General features: G+C 52.7%; 1 protein-coding gene across 4 annotated transcripts in view; it reads right to left on the bottom strand.

Moving 5' to 3' along the window:
- NSD3 (nuclear receptor binding SET domain protein 3) overlaps positions 1-17197 on the bottom strand; it is a 38202-nt gene extending 21005 nt beyond the window's left edge. For 3 of the 4 annotated variants that reach the window (XM_082779547.1, XM_082779549.1, XM_082779550.1), the window contains exons 1-8: positions 16852-17197; positions 11082-11809; positions 7960-8028; positions 7284-7443; positions 6699-6853; positions 5426-5929; positions 4512-4638; positions 1218-1318 (exon numbers count right to left, since the gene is read on the bottom strand). In XM_082779547.1, coding sequence (XP_082635673.1) covers positions 1218-1318; positions 4512-4638; positions 5426-5929; positions 6699-6853; positions 7284-7443; positions 7960-8028; positions 11082-11765 — 1800 coding nt within the window. In that variant the 5' untranslated portion in view covers positions 11766-11809; positions 16852-17197. The remainder of the gene's footprint in view (positions 1-1217; positions 1319-4511; positions 4639-5425; positions 5930-6698; positions 6854-7283; positions 7444-7959; positions 8029-11081; positions 11810-16851) is intronic. The other variant, XM_082779548.1, reaches the window with a different exon arrangement.
- Between the last annotated feature and the right edge of the window lie 398 nt (positions 17198-17595).

Below are 17595 nucleotides of genomic sequence, written 5' to 3'. Positions count from 1 at the left end.
GCAAGCAAAGCTAACTGGGATCCATGAAGTTCATATTGTTGGTTCTTATACCTTAGTTAATTTAAGAAGCATTTACAAACATAAAACAACTCATCTGAAAACATGGAGGCTGCAACGCCCCATGGCAAGAGGTTTAAGGGGCTGTGTCAGGTAACTCACGCCCAACATTTAAGTTGCTTTCAAGTTTCTCGCTGAAACTTCCTAGAGCTAGAACATCCTTCGGCTGGATACAGATGTAAATGCTATGGCATCAAAGGAAAAACGTGAAAAAAAGCAACTGGGTCTACTTTCAACCTCTGAAATGAATGAAGTGCAAAACAAAGTGTAAAGGGCAAAGAATAAATTAGAATAAAAGAGATAAAAACAAAAATTTTCCCCTTCCCATATAAAATCTTTATCCTGACTGTCCCTTTTTAAAAACCCTCATTGAAAAAAGCTATCCTACGAAACATTGTGTATAAAATTCTCAGGTTTCAAGTGGAAAGGCCCTTGGAGAGTGAAAATTGACCACATAAGGAAAAGAACCAACAACTTTGACAAACTTGTTAAAAAGTGTACTCAGTTTTTAATATTAAAGTATGTCCATCCACTGAACTTTCCTACTCATTTCCACGTGGAATTCTTTTTTTCTTTTTGTGTGTGTTTTAAAGCAACAACATTTGTCTCTCTGACATCCAGATTAAAGGAATGCCCTGTACACGTTAGATCTACTTAAGGAAAAGTAACGTATATCCCAGAAGACCTGTTTTGCTGATGTCTGCCAACAGAAAGTCTGACTATTCATCGTTAAGTTAAATCATTCTCAGAGTCCATTTTCAGAAGTGGTCAGATTAATCAGTCTAACTTCATTTGAAAAACAAAACCTCAATACAAACCAGCAGCTAAATCAAGAGCAAAAGGAAGGAACCTGGTGGCAATTCCATCAAATAGAAGTGACTGAAACAAAATCACTTTGCTCATAACAGAAATCTCATAGCAAACATGGCAGGTTCGTTAGGAGTCTTGCATCATTGAGTTCCCATTTTCCATAGCCTGACTGATACTGTGAAGATGCCAGTAGCAGAGTCACAGCAATGGTATTGACAAGGGGATTTCATGAAGGATAGTCCAAAACGAAACCCGATGGGGAAAAATGGAGAAAAATAAAAAGGCACCAATATAAGCCACAACATTTATGAATACAATATATTTTAACTCTCTACATGGAGGAAGCCAACCTGCTCCTTTTTGATCTTCTTCTTTGGCACAACTTCGGTGGATTTCTCAGACTCTGAGCGGGTTCGAATCGATCTTCTCTGTTGCTTCTTTTCTAAAGAACCTGAAGAAGGAAAAGGGTTTCTATTATATGGTTCCTTGTATTTCTGAGCTACAGAAAGATGTTCAACACCAAATCAACAGATAAAGTAACGAAACCAAGACTTTTTCCTCTTTTGAATGTTTTATTTTAAAATTCAGTTCCAAGCTGTTTGCCAACTGGTGCTATGGTTTGCAGAGAACGTGTTCTGAGTCCGTAGACAAAGGGAGCAGCTTCAGAAAGAGACACCAGTAAGAGCACAAAACAAAAAGCTGGAATCCAGTTTAAGGCAAATGGGTTTTCGTAACACACCTCTCAATCAGTCTTCGCTTTGGTTTATTTTTAACCAAACAGTCCATCTTTGGTGCTTATGGGGAGGTATCCACAATGAACTTCTTGAACTAGAACAAGCTAGAAAAAATCAAGATGCAAACCAGAGCTTCCCCGTTTTCACTCCCAGTGAAAAGCCAGTCCTGTGCCCCAGCTCTGCGGGGAGCATTGCTCTTCCTTCGCATCTCTGCCTACCACAAACATTGCAAGCAAGAGCCCCACTATAACACGTGCCATCAGTATGAAATCTAAATGGACAACTGACGATTTGGAGAGGTGAAGAAAACAGAAAGCACAAACAGAAGCAGTGATTGCGATGCGTTATTATAATTAGAGTGAAAAACAAGTTTTTAAAAAATATTACCATGGAACAGAAACCCAGATTAATGATGATTATGTTATTTCAAGAGAGAAAGTATGAATTGCTGTTTAGGCCCTACTGAGAACCATGTCCTGAAGGCTCCACGCCACGGGCGTGACCAGAAAGTTAATTTAATCAATAATGTATTTCCTCCCCACGCTGCCTTGCTGTACTAATGGAATTAAGATACCAGCCCTATGTCAGAGGAGAAACTCTCAAATCAGTGCATCTAACATTGGCTGAAAGCAGTTTCTTTGAACTTAACAGGCACTCAGGCACTTTTTTCCTCTTCCTGCTCTCCGAGGATCCAGTGCATCACCTCCACAATGCTCCTATCCCATCTTCACGAGTATTTTGATCCGGTTTCAGGATGGATTTCAGACCAGCAATCTACCTCCCTACTGGCCAGGCCAGGCCAATGCTGTTTCGGCTGATTGTGGGAACCAGAGGCACTACGAATTCTCACGGCTGTTGTCCTACGACCAGACTTCCAGTTACAGAATTCTTTTCCCAGCATTATGGACCTGTGTGCATCTAGCTGCAGGATGTTAATAAGGACTCCCAGAGTCATTCTGTAAAATACTTTACCGTAAAGGTATTCTGACGTTCCGGTGACCTTAAATTTGAAAAAAGGACTTCGCAGTTATGTTCCACGAGAGGGGATCAATAACTGTCTGGACTTTGGAAATGGCTTTGAAAGTGACTGTTTGGAGTGTGTACTGAAGTAAAGCTCATGCACTCTATAGGGTGTTACCAGGTGGAGTTTTACGTATCCACAAAACCTAAGAAAATGAGAAAAGAGAGGCTCAGAATTCTCACCCCCTACGTCTGAAGAGCCATGGTGAAGGTGAAGCCTTTAGTTCCCAGGTGAGAAAAACAAACGAATCACCTCTCCTGCTGCAAGGCAATTAAAGTAACAACTGCTTGAAAAAGCTGAAGTAACCATAGTGACTAAAATTGGAAAAAAGAACCACTGTCGACAACAGCAGAGGAAACCCCGCTTGCATCAGGAAACCCCACTCTCACCAGAACATCCGGACTGCTCAGCCTGCATTGTAAAGTCCCTAAATAGTCCAGAAAGTAGCGTATAAGAAAGCCTACCTAAAAGCTCTACAAGTGCAGAAACTGAAGCAAGTTTGCAGAGGAGAGTGTTCCCACCCATGGTGACTGAGGTTTTTGACTTGGAGTCTCATTTATTTTATGTCCAGAAAGGGAGAAATAACCAAACAGTTAAAGCAGAAGTGGCACTTAGTAACTTTATAAGATTTTCTCAAGAAAAGATGTTGTGGTTTGGGGTTTTTTTTGGCATGCTAACTGTAATGAGCCTTCCATTTTTATTTTTTTTTTTCTTCCACACCAGGAGCATTTGCTCATCCTGCTATGAGAGAAAATCAGTGTTGTGTTCTCCAACCTAAAAATTACTTCTGCATGCCCAATGTAAAATGAAGTACTTATGTTCAAGGCTATCCCAAGGACACAGCACATCAACAAACACACAGCGGTTAATGATTTTTACACGGACTGTAGAAAATCTGTGGTTGAGATATAGAAGTCCCTACAGTGACAGGAGGAACGTGAAAATCTCTTGGTTTAGGATGACTCAAAACTGCCTCTTTTCAGGAACCTCCATCCTTTCCCCAGAGGGGTACGTCTCCTTCTGGGGATGCTGAGAGAACACACTGCAGAAGGAATTTTCTGCTGGTGGGGAGATCAATCCGTAAGGAGGAATGCCCATTAGCTATTTATCAGAACCAAAACATGAAAAAAGCATTGGTTTTCTATTCCAAGTCTAGAAAGCACTCAATCTGTTGTCCTTTCTCATTCTTCCCCACTACTGTACTACAAACTAAACTTCAGATAGTTTATTCCAGGCTTTCCCTTCTCAGCCTCAAGCTCCGATATTTGCTTCAGTGGCTCTCCCTCAGACAGTACTGCAAAACTCCGTGTTTTCTGATAGGGCCCCTCGAACAACTGCAGAATCAAGCATTACATCATGTTGTTGATAGAGTGATCGGAAGCAGTTAAAAAGAAGAAGAATCACTGCCCTCTACAAAGGTCATACCAGAATTCATCGGCAAAGTTTGGTCACGCACCCACCGCGGTTCAGATCCATGCCTCACTCATCCCACTTCCAGATTCTCTTCCTTTGATCTCAGTCATCATACTTTACATTTGGTGCCAAAAGCCATTACGGTACCCTGCTAACACACATCCGCTGCGTTATCTTCTAAAACAACTTGCCATCTGCTCTCCACAAGGCACCCCTCCTTGTAATAAGACGGCTTGGATCCTGCCAGTTGCAGACGCTCAAAGCTCAGAGGCCAAAGCAGCTAAATGCCATCACAAAGACACTCTGTATTTCTCAAACACCTGGGCTCAGCACGTGCTTATCAGCCAGGTTTGGTACAGCTGCTACGTAAACACAAACGTCCATAATCCCTTTATTCCTAACGAGAAAATGCCAGTTTGCTATCTGAGTTTAAATGCTAGGTTGTTACAGTGCAGACCCCCGGCAATTTTGCCTACCTGTTGACCCAGGAGTTGTTTCAGGAGAGGACGCATTTTGCACTGTTGCTTTTTCATTTCTCTGATTTGATGAAGAATTAAGTTTTTCTTGTCCTTTGACGCTTATTTCTGTTTTGTTACCAACTCCCTTTAAAAAGAAGAAAAAAGATTGTGTTAGCCTATATCTGTGTTATTGCTAACACCCGTACTAATCTACCACTCAGTCCCAGAACAGAAACCTTCGATACAACACACACACACGTCATGAGCTGTACTACAGAGCTGCTTCTTTGCAGAACTTTCCATCCCTCTCCATCTCCCCTCATATACAAGGAAAAAAAAAAATATTCCAGTGACTTTTCTAAACATTACCTTCTCTCTAATGCTTAGGATGAAATAAATACTCTCCAGGTAGAGAGGCAGAAGGAGGAGGCAGAGAAATAGTCCTAAACCTTTTCCTTACACTGACTCTGAGAAGCTGCTGTGCACCTGAAGGAAGCTGGGAGGCAGAACTCATTTTAGAAGTCTTATGCAAAACGTAGTTATTTTTCAAAATATTATTAACAGTTTTGTCACCTTATCTGTTTCTCACAAATAAACTGCTTTTAAGATTTTCAGAGAATTGTTCCATTATTTTAACTAGTAAGCTGGAATTAAACAACTTTAGTATTTCAAACATGTTATTAGCAAAAGTATGACCATCTGTAGGGAGCTCCTTGGCCAGCAGTCAAAGTAGTTACTACCAGAGACTTTGGGATGCCCTGAAATTAGAGGTTTAACACAACAGAAGATTGTTATCGTAGCCTGGCTTTTGTTAGATCTCTCCACTGAAAGAAACACGTAGTGTAACGCACAGTGGACACAGGTTTAAGCTCCACAGCCAGTCAGGCTTGGGGTAACGATGAGCAGGAGCCGTCACTCCACAAGGCACATACCTTAGTAGAATAAACAAATTGATCGATGAGCTTTCCGTCCCCAGCAGCATTCTGAAGGGCAAAAACCTGTTCAATTTTAACAACTGGAGACATGTTACATTTCTGAAGATCCAGGTTGTGCATGGTTATTGAAGCTGGTAAGGATTTTCTAGCTGCAGCGGTTTTCCATGCGATTTTCACAGGAGGTGGCTCCTCCTCTTCCACGCTCGACTGCCTCCGTTGGCTTTGTCTTCGCAACTCCGCACTGGAAGGCGACGCTGCCACCACGTTGGCGTGCTCTGCCTGGGTGTTCAGTGCTGGCTTTGGACGTCGGTTCTTCTTGGTCTCTGACTTAGAAGCAGCAGTCTTTTTGCCTTTTGACAAAACCTCCTCTGGCTCTTTGTCTATATAAATGAAGGTGTATTGTTCTATCCTTTCTTCCCGAGTCATTTTCAACGCTTTCTCAGCATGGGCAATACCAATATCCCACTGAGCTCGCTCTCTTTGCGGCCTTGGTTTGCGGATCTTAAGGAACAAAGACAAGCAGCTAATTACACTGAAGAATCCCGAGGCTCTTCAAATCTCTCAGGCAGCAAATTTACGGTTACTCTCCATTTACAGTGTATTTTTGAAAGGTAGACTGAGAATTCCCCCACTCGGAGCACAAGCAGACACTCTAGCTAGATTGTACCACCACTACCATTAAAAGTGTCTGCCCTAAATTACAAATTCACTGGAGACGAGCAGGCAGTAATCACGCCCACGACTCTGCTATGGGATACAGAATGAAACCTGATTTACCTTCTTCCAAATTCTCCATGTTTTTCCATAAACATCCTTTCCTTTCCACATCAATATTCTGATTAGCATAAATATTGACTCAAGTAATCCATCTACACAGAAAATAATTGCTGTAACTAACACTTCCTTTCAAATACAGCAATGCAGAAGGACATATGCACTAGTAGCAGGGGCTGAAGAGTCTCCTTTAAAATATGTATTTGCCACAGAACTGGTTAACAGTGAACGCACAGATGTTTTTATTTAATTTTCTGACGGAGATGTAAAATCATCTCCAAAGCCCAGGATGACAACTGCCACGATGAGCAGACAAAGTTAAGCTACCAGAATTTTACCAAAATTTTTCAGGAGGAACATGGAAACATTTTAGGTATCTTCGTGAGCGCAGACAACCCTTCATGCAGTAAGGCACTGCCGTGTCTCACAGCTGCACCCATGAGTTTCACTTTCACAGGCACCGTTAATGCTCTTCTACAGTTTGTGTTCACCGTACCTTCTGCTTCTCAGAGTGGTTGCTGGCTTGCTTAGCAGCCTCTGCCAATAACTGCTCGTACTGTTTGTGTCCTTTGTACTCTCGAACCCTCTTCTCGTGCACCCACGCCCGCTCCGGCTGGTTGCTAAAAAACTGAACATGGTATTCACGGGCACCTGAAATTGAGAAATTCTAGTCAGCAGTTTTGTTAACGCCACCTCTTGCGTTCAGCTTACGCTCTCCTACCCCACAACGCTCCGCTGCTGCGGTCGGAAATACCTCGCTGAGCTCAGAACTACGACAGGCCCAGATTCAGGGCAGGGTAAGACGGGAAGTTGAGCGCACCCTGCCCACCCCGAGTGCTCTCACCCTCACGAGCGTCTTCTCCTAACACACTGCCTTGGGAGACGTGCACCAGCAGGGGTTGCACAGGCTCGTTTGCAGAGGTAACTTAAAAAGCACTGGTTTTGTGCACTGCAGCAGTCGTTCAGCTCAGAATACAACTGAGCAGAATCCATCCCACGAGGGGAGCTCAAAGATGAGATTTTGCATAAAGGAACAAGTACAGACACCTGAGGCGTTCTAGCAGTCAGCCTCCTCCCTTACCTCTTGTGTTAATTTTGGTATGAACATCAAGCTGGGGGTCACATGAAACCATGCAAGGCCACCACGGGTACGTCCCCACCTTGGACCAAACCAGATCGCCAACCTGAAACTTGACGTCATGGGCGCCTTGTGTTGGAAGAGAAGGCAAGAACTGCTGGACCTACAAAGAACAAGGCAAGCTTAGCAGCCACGGGAGACAACTCCATGCACCTGCAGATACACACACGCTGTCTGCAGGGATTTGTTATTTTTCTCTTGGGTATCACTGGGGTTTGGTCATCTAACGTGGGACAGACATTGCTGAACAACGTGGCACGAAGGGCTTGCACACAGCTAGGGTTTACACACATAGCCACCAACAAACCAAACCACAACAGCCCGCCACAAAAAAAAAACAAAAAAAAAAAAACAAAAAACCTAAAAAATAAACCAAAACAAAAAAGAACAAACAAAAAATAAAAATTTAAAAAGTTTCTGCTTTGTAAGTTGATTATGAATGTTGTAGACTCAAATAATAAACACAGTGTGAGAGACGGTTTGACACAGCAGTGATTACCGAGCATTTCAGAAAATGGCCACTGATTTATCTGACAAATGAAGGTACCCATATCGTAACTGGAACACAAACAGTAACACAAGGGAAGTTCAGAAGGCGTCAATCAGTAGGTGTACTAACCGGGGCTTCCTCCAACAGTGCATCTTCTCTTGGTCTGTCTGCTAGCATGCTAAGCCTCTCATTTGGTCTCTAGGACATGGGTAAGAATGAGGAGGAAAAAAGGAAAATAAACACAAACAAGATAAGGGGGCAGTAAAACCAAAGAAAGCATAGTAATGAAACCAAACAGGAAAAATAAACAGCAAAGAGAAAAGCAACCATGAACCCAGGAAACAAGTGTGAGGATTCCTTATTCCCAGCTCAAAACAACAGCAGCATCGCAGCCAAACGCCTCTTCCCCTCTCCGCTGGTTCCGTTCCCGTCACACCTCCACAGAGCAACGCTCTGCCGCAGCAGGTGACAGCAAACACGCAGGGGCATCAACCAGCTGCCATCCCACCCAAAGGAACGTACCGGCTCCAAGCAGGGAAGGACAGACGGAGGAGATCCACAGGAACACGGTGAGCCTCACCGCGTACCCGGGACTTGCAAGAAGAGCATTAAAAACTGATATTAAAGATTCAATACGGAAACTGAAAGATCTGTGTTGGACTGCACGGGGTTGATGAGTGTTTGGGGGATCAGAGAACGGCAAAAAAAGACCTGTGAGGGTGTTTCCAAGGCAGGCTGAGCAGCCCATGCCCTCTGTCCCATGGAGGATTGCTTCAGGGGCTTGGCAGAAGGGCGCTGGGACAAGCCCCGAGGTAAGAGGCGGGCTGCCAGCACCCAACGGGACGCAGAGCAGGCAGCAGAGATGTCGGGAGCCAAAGGGCTCAGGGAAAAGCAGGAAGAGGAGCCAGAGTCATGCAGTGGGGAACTAGCAGTGCTGCTAACCCAAATTGCACCCAGCTCGTGTAAAGCCAAGGCCCCAGCTGGCCACTCAGAGCCCACAAAACAATCGTTAAGAACAAGCACGTTGGATTTGCTGGGCAGAAATCACTCCTGCCCAGCCCAGCAGAGCACGGTGCTGACTTCTGCCCTCCTTTCCCCTCCGTGAGCTCGTGGAAACCTCGGCTCTGGCAGAAGCTCTGTGCTGGCTGCACAGGAAGCCTGCACGACGCGCTGCCGGCTTCCGCTGCCCGCAGAGCGCAGCCCAGGAGCAGAACAACTTCTTAGAACAAATCCTCACGGCGTAAAGTTCAGCGGTGTTTGTATAACATTTTCCTTTCCAATCAGCGTTCCCTGCGCAAAGGCTCTGCCACAATCAGGGCTTGGCACTGAGATTGCAGTGCCGGGAGGAGGAAGCCACCGCGCGGCACCCTGCCTTCAGGGAACTGCTGAGCCCGAAAGCACAGGGCAGCGAAAGCTCCAGCAGGAGCCCTGGCTGTAAACTAAAATCAGTGTGGTAGGGACAAGTCTCACCCCATCGATACCAGAAGGATCGTGCAGGTGTACACCAGGAATGTGGATGAAGATTAAAATAAAGCAGCGCTGTGATCCCTGCAGCTGTCCGAAAGCCGGGTGAGGGCTGTGGGAGCAGCCTTGAGGAAGGCAAACAGAAGCTGCCAGGTGGACAAAAGCAAGGCTTGGATTTCTGCGAGCCCGGGCTGACACATGTAGCACATGGCTGGGAGCTGGGAATTTTAGAGAGGCAAAGGTTTGGTTCGGTCTGGGGAAGTCAGCACAGCAACAAGACCGAAGATGACGTCCTGGTCACGTCCTCTGCGCCAGCCCCGCTTGTAGAATACGAGAGCAGCAGCCAAAGGGACGGGCACTGCTGGAGCTGTGAGAGCCCGGCCCTGGTAAGAGGCAGAGCAGGGCAGAGCTGACAGCCTGCTGTGGGAGCAGCCCTGGAGAAGAGGGCAGAAAGCCGTGCTAACAGCCTGCCCCCTCACCTCCGAAAGCACTGCACTCACTGAGGTTTATGGCAAAGTTTGGGACATCGCAGCAGCAAAGCCCTCAGCACCACCGCCACATCATGGAGGGCACAGACACAGCCCCGGAGGCCTTGGACAGTCCATTTTATTTGTTTATTTTTATTTAATTATTTTAAAATCTCACTGAACTTCGCCAGGCTCAAATAAAGCAGAAGCTCGGGGTCCTGCTGCAGCACTGAGCTGACCCCTGGGGGAACTCTGCCCACCGGATTAGCGGCTCTAAGACCTGTAAATATTCCTGGTAAGAGAGGGGCCAAATCTTCCATTTAAATGAACACTTTTAAAAGTAAATAATGATAAATCAAGCTTATGAACCTGCTACACCAGATCGGAGCCCTGATCTAGAGTGTGGGATCTTCTCTCAAGCCCACCAAAAGCAGCCAGTATTGCCAGCCTGGGACATGGAGAGACGGGCGTCACGGAGCGAGCAGGAATGGGCAAGAGGAAAGGAAGCAGAAGCAAGGAAGTGGCCGAAGGGTCTGAGGAAAAGAAAAAGGCCAAGAGGACCAAAGAGCAGCAGCCCGTGCCTCTGCCTCCTGGAATCCAAGCTGGAACACCCCCGCACAGCCCTGTTACAAGGCACGGCGATGTCCATCGGCACCAACAGTTCTGAGGGTTTGCTGGGCCAGCTGCTAGTTCGGATTTGCCTGGAGCACTGCTTTCTACCAGCTCCTGCATGCGCCACATCAAAAGCTCTGGCTTTTAGTACAACATCACAACATTCACACATCCACCAAGACCTCACGGCCGTGGCCAACACCAGTCGCACACCAAGCACGTTCAGACACCGCACAGACCCAGGGACGGCGCTCTGGGTGGATCTGTGCTTTGGAGAAGCAGCCGATCATTACCCCTGGGGGATCAGACTGCTCCTACATTTGGGAGCTGTGGTGATGAACGCTCCAGGTAACCTGCATCTCCCCAGAACAGCCCAGCTGTGCTTCGAGAGGCAGCTTCAGGAACTGCGAGAGCTCCAACCTCCAACACTGCCCACAGCGCAGCCAACTCTGAGCATGCTAAAGTGCTAATATTAAAAGCATTAAATCAACTTTTCTGATGCTTATTTTTCATTCGCAGGCTTCTCACCACAGCTCTGTTGCTCTACAAACACATTCCCAGCAACCTAATACAGAGCACCTGACAGCAGGCATGGCCTCGGGGCTCTCGGTGCGCGCACACCTAGGAGCAAGGGAACGCACGGCTCGAGGCCCACGCTGCAGCACCAGCAGCGGGCACACGGACGGCTGACACCCTTTTTCCACTTACATTTTGCTCCTCTGGTTCTAGTTTGGGAATTTTGTGCGACTTGCGCTCTTCCGAGCGGGAAGAGTCGTGCTTGCTACTTTTTTTCCTTTTCTCTTTCCTCCCCTCGTGTTTCGCCTTGGCGTACTCGCTCGCTTGTACTTCATTTAAAAGGTCCCCGCAAAGGGAGGACTCGAACAATTCCCTGCCGTTCTGGATAGTTTTGGTTATTTTCAGTTTGATCTCTGGCGAGCCAGTCTTCTTTGGGATCCCCGTTTGCGAACCTGAAGGCGGCGGCGGCGGCGGAGGAGGCGGCTGGGGAGGGGGAGCTTTGTCCAGGACTTCGTGCGGCCTCGCGCTGGAGTTTTCCATTGGGTAGTACTCTGCGGGGCCAAAGTTCCTGACGGCGCCGAAGCCGTTGGCCGAGCCATTGGGGTACTGGCCGTACGCCTGGTACTTGGCCGGGGGCTCGTAGCCGCCGCCGGCGGGGGGGAAGCCGTTGGTGAGGGGCGGGAGCTCCTCGGGCGCGGGGTACTGGAAGCCCGGCTGCAGGGCGCTGTCGTACGGCGCGGGGCCGGCGTCTTCCGCGGCGTCGCTGCCGGCATCAAAGGCGTCCTCCTGGCGGACGTTGGCGGAGTCGATGAGCTGAGGTGGCTGCTGGATTGTGTTTCCCATGATCCCTTGCATGAAAGAGAACGAGAAATCCATTGTTCTGCTCCGGCATCCTCAGCTCTCCCTTCTTCTCACAGGGCCTGCGGGCACAGGGGCAGAGGGAGGCAGCGTTACAGCAGCAGCCCCGGCACCGAGCACGGCCACCCCCGGGCTCCCCCCCGCCCCCCAGGAGGGAGCAGCTCCTGCAGCCGAGGGCTGGCGCTGCCCCAAAAGGGCCCTCGCACGGCTCTGCAGGGCAGCGTGCTCCCGTGTGCCCCTCCTGTGCCCCTCCTGCTTCTCCGGGACAGCTGAAGAAGTGGCACAAGCACCTAGAGGTGCTTCGGAGCTCCGAGGCCGGCTGTTGGGAGGCCAGAACAGTGGTGCCCAAATGCAAACCACACCACGGAGCCCTCCTTGTGTGCCACTGGGACGCGTGGCTGTGCCGCAGGGCAGGGGGAGGAGGCCCTCAGCCCGCCCCACCGCGCAGAACACCCCGTGCTGCCCCCACACCACGGTCCCTGCAGGCTGAACACGCCAGGGGAGGCACAGAGAGCACCCAAAGGACACAGAAACAATTTCTCGTCCTCCCTGCCAGACTTCGGGGCTGGGGAGGAGCCCTTGGATGGCACAGACCCACGGCAGGGCCCCTGCTCAGCGTCTGAAGCAACCAGCACCCAGCTCGGCTGCTGGCAGAGCTCAGGGGGGGCTCCCCCATCCCTCCCCTCACCAAAAGCAGAGCCGAGCCTGCCCCGTTTGGCTCCGGGAAGGCAGAGGGGAGGGCTGCCCCCTCGCTTCCCCTGCTTATTTTAACACCGAGCACCCAGAGCTTAAATAAAGGCTGATCACAAGCCAAGGGGGAGCAGCCCCAGCACAAAGGATCCCAAACCCGTGCTCGGTCACGGAGGTGTCACAGGGGGGGGAGATGCCGCTCGCCTTCCATTTGCCAGCTCTATTCAAACACCAGAGTCAGACTAAACCACAGTCAGATCGCCAAAACTCAGAGGCTCAGGAGGAGCTTCTCACCTTCATTATTATTATCATTAACAAAGCCCTCCCCTAACCAACCCCGATGTTCAGCACGGAGAACGGTGACCCGAGCACAGGTCCGAACACCAGCGTGCAAGGTCAGCTCAGCCCTTCCAAAGCAAACACCGCCCCGGGTTATTTATTCTGCTCACCGCGGGCACGCAGCAGGGTGGCTGTGCCCTTTCGGCCAGCATTTGGTGTGACACCAACACCTCCCGCTGTCACAGCAGGAGCCCCCACAGCCCCGTCCCCCACCTCTGCGCTTTCAGGTGAGGTTTTGTCTCCAGCACCGCCCTCCTCAGGGACTGCCAGGAGAAACTGAGTCACAGCAGCAACGAGACCCTGGCCAGCATTGTGGTACGTGCTTTGCCAGCTCTGTCCTGGGGCTATATTCACGTTGTGCTCATCCCCACTGCCCGGTGCCATCAGCCGGGGCACACCTGGCACCATAATTAAGGAAATTTGGGGAGCGACCTAAGAGCACGCGGCCGTGCAGCAGGACCTGCCAGCTGCAGCAGCTTCAAATCCTGGGGCAGTGAAACCACGGCAGCTCCCAGCCACAAAACCCCCAGTGAAGCGTTGCTGCTGGTGGCAGGGGCGGCACACGCAGCGAGAGCACTGCCTATCGAGGTCACAGCACCCCACAGCTCCCCACATCACCCCACAGCACCCCACAGCTCCCCACGGCCCCCGCCCATTCCAGGAAGAGGAAGAGGAACTGCCTGTGCTAGCTGCAAATTAATTGCTGCTTTGCATCTGCCAAAGCGAGGAGCACACAGATTTCTCCCACTGGTTGGGAATTTCACCCCGGGCTGTTGTTATTTGTTACTAAAAACAGAACCAATCCATGGGGCTCCTCTGCAGTGCTCCAGAGGAGCCTCAGCTTGCCCCACGCGTCCCGCAGGGCTCACCCACTGGGCAGGGACACAGCAGGACCAGGGGCAGAAATGCTGGAGTTACCCAGCTCAGCACTTTGGGTTTGAAATCGGGATTTCTCCTCTTCCTTCACCCAGCGCTCTGACAGCTGCCCAGGCATTTAGCTCAGCACCAGCCCCACGTAACGCAGCTCACCCCAAATGTTGGTGGGGATATCCCAGAGGGACAGCATGCAACAACCCCTGGGAGAGCTCAGCCCTGCAGAGCAGGCAGCCACACAACACCCCGCGCTGCGTTAGGAGCAGGGCTTTGCTCGTGGCACACGCCGTGTGAGCAATTCTGCTTTGTGCTGTCCCTGCCTTGCTTGGGGGAGCAGCGGCCGCTCCCTGCTCAGCCCCCGGCACCACCCGAGCGCTATCGGGGACAGCCAGGGGCAGGGCAGGGCAGGGGCTGCTCCTCCTCAGCTCTCGGAGCAAGTCCCGAGCTGGAGCAGGCCCTGTGTTAGCAGCCTGCTTTATTTCCTGACGTGGACACACGTGTGGGTTAGCAAACCTCACATCGCCACTGGGACTGGACCGAGAGCTGGCAGCTGAACACAAATCCAGTGGTTTTTTAAAGCAATTCCCTCCCCGAGCTCACCTGAACAGAGCAGAGCTCGGGGCCAGCCCCTGCTTCACAGCCGGGCACTGCCACAGCTGCTGCCTCCCTGCGGGCTGCTCTCAGCGCCTCCACACGCTGTGGCTGCTCTCCTCCTGCAGAGCTTCTCCTGGCCTGCTGCGATCCACGCACCCATCTCTCACTCTCCCCCTTCCCCAAACCCAACCACTCTGCTCCCGTGGGAGCTGTGAGCGGTGCTGAAGCCGCTGACACAGCACCAGGAGGGATCCTGAGCACGCGGGACCCTCAGAACAGAAACCCAGCGCTGCTCTGTGACAGCCTCCCAGGTCCCAGCACAAGGAACAGGCCCCGAGGCACCGAGGGCAGGCTCCAGCCCTGCAAGCAGAGGTGGAAGCAGCGTGCAGAGCCCTGTGCTGCGCCCCCAGCACCACTCCTCTCCCTCCAACCCTGCTGAACAACAGCCTCAGACCCTGCAGGGAGCCCTCAGCTTCCAGACAGGACCCGCACTGGGCACTGCACCGCTGGGACACCACAACTCACCCCGCAGGCAGAGGTAACGCATGCAATTTCATTAGTTCAAGCACAGGAAATGATTCCAAGTCATTTAGGCACGAAACTGGTACTTTTTAGCAATACTGGGAGCAACGGGGAAACAGAGAGACCTTCAGGACCCCAGCTGAATTTCCGACCCGGAGAAAAGGGAGTCTGCTTCCTAGCACTGCGGGCAGGGCCCTGCCTCGAGGAGAACCAGGACCCGTCAGTGCTAAGGACTTTTGTTTGGTTTTGTTTGCAAAAACTTTTCGTTTTTGTTTGCAAACACAGCCCCGTGCTTCGTGCTGCGGCCAGGAGTCACAGCTCGAGGCATGGGGGGAAGAGGCAACTGGGATAAACTGGGAGGAACAAGCTCTGCTGGGGGCAGGACCCGGCTGGCCCCGAGCACAGGTACCAGCCGCTGCTAAAACCAGCACAGCACACTAATATTTTACACCCAGCGCCCATAAAACCTCCTGGAATGATTTTACCCATTCTCACTGCCTGCTGACAGCCACCACGTGTGTGACCTACAATGGCCCAGCACTTGTTGGGCTGGAGGCGTTTGACAGAGACGCAGGGAGCAGAACCTGCCCCGCTGGGCTCCTGCTCCCAGCACAGCTCCCCTGCACGCAGACCTGCCTCAGAGCGGGTCGCCAACTGCTCGTGTCCTGCCCCCAGCAAGCCCTGAGCCTCTCAGCAGCCACCCCCAGCCCTCCAAACCCATGGGTCTGGCCCAGGCAGGCTGAGCTGGTTCCGAACTGCCGCACTTGATTTCCCTCCCGGCTCCACTCTGCCCTTCAGACCCTTGAGGCTGCCCAGCTCAGCACCCCTGGCAGCTTGGCTGGCGTCCTACTGCAGCTCAGCACCGACACCTGACAGCAAGCTCCTCACTAAACCCAACCGTGCCCGTGCTTTTTCTGCAGCTGTGTCAAAACCAGCTGGGGAGCCACCTCCCGGGGCACTACAGCCCCTGCGCTGTGAGAAATAACTCAGCAAGAGGCAGGAGTACAGCGACCACCTGTAGGTACTGCTGCGTTGGGCATTCACGGGCTGCTCTGTCTTGTTTTGTCCTGGATACCTGTACGAAACCCCGCAGTATTTCCACTTCCACACCCTGGGCCCGTGCCCAGTTTCCAGCCGGGCGCAGACTCATCAGCAACTACAAATTGCAGCCTGTGGATTCCGACTGACTTCACCTGGCCCAAGCAGCCTCCTCCAGCAGGCACCGCAGGTGAATCAGAGGCCTCCTGACAAACTTTGCTCAATGTTTAGAGCTCGCGGTGAGGCTGGTCACCTCCCTGGGTACCTTCCTACAGGCTCTGAGCGCCAGGAGAAACAGCCCCGTCTGCCAGAGGGTTCTGACACGGCCACTGATACCGAGCTCCCCGCGGGGGAATGGAAGGAGCCACCTGATACAGACACTGTCCGTTTAGAAACAGAAGGGGTAGCAGGAGTGTGGGGCACCCGCTTGTTCTGAAGAGCCTCAGAACTCAAGCGAGGGGCAAGGAGGAAATCCTCTGGCTCTCTGGGGAGGCTCAGAGCCCAATATCCACACAAAACCAGGAGTCAGAGCTTTGGCAGCACCGAGCACTGTGTGAATCACAACCCGCTCACACGCATGGAGACCGAGCTAACAGCCCCACAGCCCCTGCACCACCGAAAATCACCCAAAGGCTGCGAGAAAACACCACAGAGCCTCTGAGCCGCTCGTGCTGCGGCTGGGGCAGGCCCCGAGCAGCTCCCCGGGGCTCCCAGCTCCCCCAACAGCCCCGGGAGCCCCCAGGCCGCGGCTGAGCCTCCCCTCAGCGACCCGCAGCCGCCTCCAGGCCGTGCTCCGAGCCCCGGAGGGGAACCGGGACACAGGGAGCGGGACACACGGACACGGACCGGGACACACGGACACAGCCCCGAGGCACCGGGGCACGGAGCGGCGCCGCGGGCAGGCTCCGGTCGCGGCCCAGCGGCCCTGAAGCCGCGCTCGGGGCCTGTCCGAGCCGTGCCGGGCCTGCCCCGGCCGCTCCGCTCCGTGCCCGCCGCGAACATGGCGCCGCCGCCCCCCGGTGCCCGCCCGCGCCGCCCCCGCCCTCACCTTCCGTCAGTTCCATTCTAACCGCCCCCGCCGAGCCCCGAGGAGACAAAGGCCGGCGGCGGGGGCGGCGGGGCCCGGCCCGGCCCGTCCCGTCCCGTCCCGTCAGGCCGCCGCCCGTTGCCCGCAGGCCGCAGCCCGGGCCTCGAGTTCCGCGCCCCCGCCGCCGCCGCCGCCGCCGCTGCCGCCGCCGCCGGGCCCCGCCCCGGGAGGGCTGCGCGGCCGCGGGGAGGCGCCGGGCGGGCGGCGGGGTGAGGCGGGCGGGGGGTGAGGCGCTGCGCTGCGCTGCGGGGCCGCCCCGGGCCCGCCCCGCGCCGCTCCGAGCCCCCGGCCCCGGCCCCGGCCCCGCTCCCGCGCCGCCGCCTCCGCCCCCCGCCGCTCCCCCGCCGCTCTGAGCCGCGCCTGCGCGCGACGCCGCCTCCCATTGGCTGCGCCGGAGGGGGCCCGCCGCGGGGCATGCTGGGGGATGTAGTTCTGGGGGAACTACCAGCGTGGAGCTGGCCCCAAAGGCTTCCCCTTCCCCTTCCCCTTCCCCTTCCCCTTCCCCTTCCCCTTCCCCTTCCCCTTCCCCTTCCCCTTCCCCTTCCCCTTCCCCTTCCCCTTCCCCTTCCCCTTCCCCTTTTTTTCTGTTCCTCTCCCTGCTGCGCATTTGCAGCCCCAATGTTCTCGTGGCTGCGGGGTGGGAGCACAGCTGCTGCTTCCCGCCAACTCCTCCTGACAGCAATTCTCGTTCCTCCTCCATTTTTC

Source organism: Aythya marila (genome assembly GCF_965140915.1).
Source record: "Aythya marila genome assembly, chromosome: 26".
NCBI lineage: Eukaryota > Metazoa > Chordata > Aves > Anseriformes > Anatidae > Aythya > Aythya marila.
The sequence above is the reverse complement of the archived record's forward strand: the minus strand, read 5'-3'. Positions and strand labels throughout refer to the sequence as shown.